General features: G+C 57.4%; 2 protein-coding genes across 2 annotated transcripts in view; one reads left to right on the top strand and one right to left on the bottom strand.

The window, feature by feature from the left end:
- The window catches only part of PTSG_08500 (uncharacterized protein), a 5,761-nt gene extending 4,550 nt beyond the window's left edge, over positions 1 to 1,211 (bottom strand). Inside the window, exons 1-2 of the mRNA XM_004990691.1 lie at positions 219 to 1,211; positions 1 to 41 (exon numbers count right to left, since the gene is read on the bottom strand). The exon at positions 1 to 41 is cut by the window's left edge and continues 9 nt beyond it. Of these exons, the coding sequence (XP_004990748.1) occupies positions 1 to 41; positions 219 to 987 (810 nt within the window). The 5' untranslated portion in view covers positions 988 to 1,211. The remainder of the gene's footprint in view (positions 42 to 218) is intronic.
- Positions 1,212 to 1,415: 204 nt separating this feature from the next.
- On the top strand, positions 1,416 to 4,904 carry PTSG_08499 (uncharacterized protein; the record flags this gene model as incomplete). The annotated part of the gene is made up of 10 exons (XM_004990690.1): positions 1,416 to 1,911; positions 2,109 to 2,216; positions 2,364 to 2,448; positions 2,713 to 2,836; positions 3,123 to 3,344; positions 3,615 to 3,732; positions 3,977 to 4,022; positions 4,205 to 4,306; positions 4,643 to 4,730; positions 4,881 to 4,904. The coding sequence occupies 10 exons, from the start codon at positions 1,416 to 1,418 to the stop codon at positions 4,902 to 4,904; spliced, it is 1,413 nt and encodes a 470-aa protein (XP_004990747.1).
- Between the last annotated feature and the right edge of the window lie 96 nt (positions 4,905 to 5,000).

The following is a 5,000-nucleotide window of genomic DNA, read 5'->3' as shown; positions in this document are numbered from 1 at the left end:
GGCAAAGTCATCTTCAAAGGACTTGCGGACATACGCAGAGCCTGCGCACAACAATGACGTGCAGAACAAAAGCAGCACGTGGCGCGGGAATGTGAGTGTATGAACGACGCAAGGGCGGCGACGAAATGGCTCGTCACGACGACCACAGCGACAACCACAGCGACAACCGCAACCACCACCACGACTGCAATCACGACCACCACCACCAGTCACGCCACCTTGGTGTTTGCTGGTTCTGCCAATGAGGGGCAGGAAGCGCAGCACGACGGCGTTGTATGCGTTGTCGCGGTCCTGTGAGTCCGCGGGCAGCGCTTGCACATATGCCATGGCATCGGCCAGGTTGGTGGTCGACTCCCACAGCTCATCCAAATTCGCCAGTGGCCGCACATCGCCCATATCAAGCTGCAGCGCTTCGGAAACACCGGGCACAAGCTGCTGTTGCTGTTGCTGTTGCTGTTGCTGTTGCTGCTGTTGGTGTGGCGGGCGGGCAGCTGTGATTGCTCTGATGGCTTCCGGGGCGGCAGTGTTGCTTGACCTTGTGTCAGGTGCGCTGGCAAGCAAAAGGTCAGCGCTGCCACGGCGGCTGCCGGTCCGACTGCTTGGTGCGCTTGCGCTGCTTCCACCGCGATGGTGGCCACGCAGGCGTGAGCTGGCATGGCTGTTGTGGGCAGTGTTGGCAGCGCCCTTGCGCCGGCCCGCCTTGCGTGCTGCAGCCAAACACGCCTGTTTTGCCTTTGCACCGGCGCTGGAGTTGTGTCGGCTGCTGGTTGCGCTGCTGGCTCCGCTGCTTGACGCCGATGCGACGTGGTTGCTCCCCGCATTGTGGTGGTTGCTGCTGGCATTGCCACCTTTGGTCCGCACGTTGTCCGCAGCGCCTGCTTGCTTGTTGTTGTTGTTGCTGCTGCTAGTATTCTTGTCTTTGCTCTTCAGTCCAACCGACGAGGTTGTGGCGACAGCGTCGTGTCGCGCAGCCCGCCGGCGGCCCATGGTGTGATGTGATCTGACGCAAGACGTGACAATGCTGTGAGCCGTGACAATGCTGTGAGCCGTGCTGTTGATTGAGATGTGATGGTGAGATGGTGAGGTCTGATGAGTGGGTGGATGGAAGTCCGCAAAGCCAAGGTCGGGCGGCGTGAAGACACACCACGCCAACAAGCGCTTGTTTCGCTGGTTTCACGACCGACAGCATAAAGTGCAGTGTTGTCTGCGGACACATTTCGTTGTGACTGCCTTCCTCCGTCCGTGCTGCTGTTCATTTTCACCACACCACCACCACGCCTCGTACACTGCACACCCCCTGCGTGTTGTTTGTTGCTGGTTCTCTCTTTGTTCGTGGTTCGCTTTGTGCTCTATTGATTGACATTCTCCCGCGCAAGTCAGCGAGGAAGCGGGCGCACTCCCTTTCATCCTGCACCATGTCGGAGACGATGGACAGCGGGCCCGACACGGAGAGCGGGCCACTGCTGCCGGGGCAGTCCCCCATGCAAACACAGCAAACCCAGGCGCCGCGCCGTGTGACGGCCCGAAAGACAGCGAGGAACACCGCGCGCGATCTTCAGGCACGACAAGTGACACAGGACCGCAGGCGCTCGCCGCGCACCGTCGTTGTGGACGATGACGACGACGACGGTGACGGTAAGGACGACGACGACGATGATGATGATGATGGCGATGATGAAGACAGTAACCTCGACAATCACGGCGACGACGCCGTGATTGTGGAGGACGACTCTGCCGCTGTTGACGAGAGTGGGCGGACATCTTCCGCCTCTGCTTCGGCTTCCGCTACCGCCAGTACCGCTGCCAACACCACGGAGCACCGCGACCACATTGCTTTCATCCCTCATCACGACACGGTCACCTGTGCTGGTGAAGACCAGTATGGCGACACAACCCTCTGCAAAGACTCGAGTGCGTAACGCATTTTTCTGTGTGTGCGTATGGTTAAGTATGTGTGTGTGTGTGTGTGTGTTTGTGCGTGGATTATTGACAGCTTTCGCACTGCCCATGTGTATGGATCTCTTACCCACCTGCTCATGTCTCCTCCACACGTTCTCGCACACACACACACACACACACACACACACACACACACACACACACATCAGTCTGTGCGCTGGCGGAGTTTGTGGATAACTCCCTGACGGCCGTGCGCAAGATGAAGCAGAAGCAGATTGAGATCATTGTCATGCGTGAAGGCGACGAGCCCATCCTTGGTACGTCCTGAGCAGATGGTGCATGGTGACATGCGGACAACAGAAATGCGGATACTTGTCCGCAACTACCTCTCTCGACCACCTTCTACACCACAACTCGTGCGTTCGTCTCTAACACACCTGCGTGCGTGCCGTTCATGTGTTCAGCGATTGTTGACAGTGGAACAGGCATGGACAAGCCCGACATCCAAGCATTTGCGCGCTATCACTACACCACCTCTCATCGTCGCCCGTGAGTCCGCGCGTGCGTGCGTGCGCGTGTGTGTGTGTGTGCGTGTGTGCGTGAGTCCGCGTGTGTGTGCGTGCGTGTGCGTGTGCGTGTGCGTGTGCGTGTGCGTGTGTGCATGAAGTTTAGCTCTATTGTCTCCTTCATCTCTCCCGTCATCACAACTCATGTCTGCATGCATTCCTCCTCCTCTCTACCACCACCACCACCACCACCACCTCTTCCTCCGTATCACCACCCCCTCCCGTCTTCTCCCTGCGTTCGCTCCAGCGACGTGACCAACGAGTATCCAAACCCGCGCGTGCAGTTCCACCACCACTACCTCAACTCCGGCATCTCCCACTTTGGTGTCGGCGCAAAGCAGGCCGGGTTTTATCTCGGCAACACGCTCGATGTGCGTGGGTCGCTGGCTGTGGTGGTCGTGGTGGTTGAATTCGGGGCGTGTGTACACTTGTTCGCCCTGTGATGGCCGTTGTGGTTGTGGGCACGTGCGGTGCAGAATAGGAGGCATGTACACACAGCAGCCAAGCCTCATACACACACACACACTCTCTCTCACTCAACCGGTTCCTTCTAGCCATTCACCTTGACATCATCTACCTTTCTCCTGCAAACGCATTGCTTGCACATATGTGTGTGTATGTGTATATGTGTGTATGTGTACGTGTGTATGTGTGCAGGTGTACACGCACACGGCGGACAGCGACACCACGCTGTACTTCAGCATGTCCAAGGCCGAGTTTGACCGCCTGAGCGAGAGTGACGAGAACCCGTTCCAAGGGGACGTGGTGAGCAAGCCGCCAGTCAAGTCCACACTGCCCAAGCCCGTCGCCGAGGCGTCTGCACTTCTTGATGACATTGACACGAACAAGTCAAAGTCGTACACCTGCGTCGTCATCAGGGTCAGGCATGCAAGAGGGGCGGGAGGGAGGTGGCACGTGTTGTGCGTGTGTGTGTGTGTGTGCGTGTGTGCGTGTGTGTATGAGATGTGCTTGTGTGAGATTTGTGTGTGTGTGTGTGTATGTGTACGTGTGTATGAGATGTGCGTGTATGTGTGTGCGTGTGCGTATGTGCGTGTGTGCGTGTGTGCACGTCCATCGGCCCTTTTCCTTGCCCTCGCGTGAACATGCGTACCGCTTCTACTGCTGACACCACCACCACCACCACCACAGGGCCTGAACGCAAACACGCTTGACGTGCTTTCGAACATGCCGCGCGTGGCTGAGGAGCTTGTGAACATCTACCACTACTACATCCACGGCATCCCAGGCAACGTCCCCAGCGACGAAAGTACGCACCACACTCTCCGCTTGCCGTTGTGTGTGTGTGTGTGTGTGTGTGTGTGTGTGTGTGTGTGTGTGTGTGTGTGTGTGTGTGTGTGTATGTGTGTGTGTGTGTGTGTGTGTGTGTGAGTGCTGGTGTCGGGGTTTGCTCGAAGCTGCCACACACAGACGAATTGACATGCGTTCACGTGTTCACACTTCCCCCATTCTCATGCGCACACCCTGGTGATATCGTGGCTTTGGTTTTGCAGTGGGAAAACTGTCACACCCCTCTTACGAGCACGCCCGCAAAGCCATGTACGCGACACTGGTGCTCTGTGAAATGCTTGCTTGTTCTGTTCCGTTCATGCATGTCTGTCCCCGCGTCATGCTATCGCTGCTGCTGTTGCTGCTGCTGCTGCTGCTGCTGCTGCTGCTGTTGTTGTTGTTGCTCCTTGACCTCCTGCTCTTGCTCCCTCATCATCCGGTGGCGGTGGCAGGGTGCCGATTGAGATGACGCTGTGTGACGTGAAGCCGACCCCAACGTCCGTGGACGTGCACCGCCTCGACCTCACCACCGTCCAGGGCGACTACGAGACAAGGTGCCGCCCTCCCGCCTACGTTTCTTCATGTCGTGTCGGGGTTGGACGTGGCATGTGTGACGAGTCGTGTGTGTGTGTGTGTGTGTGTGTGTGTGTGTGTGTGTGTGTGTGTGTTGTGTGTGTGTGTGTTGTGTGTGTGTGTGTTGTGTGTGTGTGTGTGTGTGTGTGTGTGTGTGTGTGTGTGTGTGCCCGTGTGTGTGCCCGTGTGTGTGTGTGTGTGTTGTCGACTATGCGACTACAGCGGGTATCGTTTCGTACAATGAAGGCGCCCAACACCGCCACCACCACCAACCACCGCTTACCAACACCGCCACCACCACCCATCGTTGCGACCAGGTGTCTTCGCTCGGCCGCCGACTTCTTCAACTTTTCGCTGACGTGCGAGCGCACCGTGCAGCGGAGAAAAGTGAAATACGAATTCGAGGTGCGTGGCAAAACTCCCATGCACCATCTCACTCACAACACATGCATCATTCACGGGTGGACGCGTGTCATGCTCATGCGCTGGTGGATCATGTGCTCAGCTGTTTGGTCCGGGTGGCCAAGATGCAGATGTTGCTTGCCTGTTTGCAAGCACGCTTGGGATGACACTCGCTAATGGTCAAACATGCTTATATGTGTGTGTGTGTGTGTGTGTGCGCGCGCGACGTGTGTGTGTGTGTTACTACAGGGCCAGCTGCGCTATCACCCGTAC

The sequence above is a fragment of the Salpingoeca rosetta genome (assembly GCF_000188695.1).
Source record: "Salpingoeca rosetta unplaced genomic scaffold supercont1.23, whole genome shotgun sequence".
Classification (NCBI taxonomy): domain Eukaryota; class Choanoflagellata; order Craspedida; family Salpingoecidae; genus Salpingoeca; species Salpingoeca rosetta.
The sequence above is the reverse complement of the archived record's forward strand: the minus strand, read 5'-3'. Positions and strand labels throughout refer to the sequence as shown.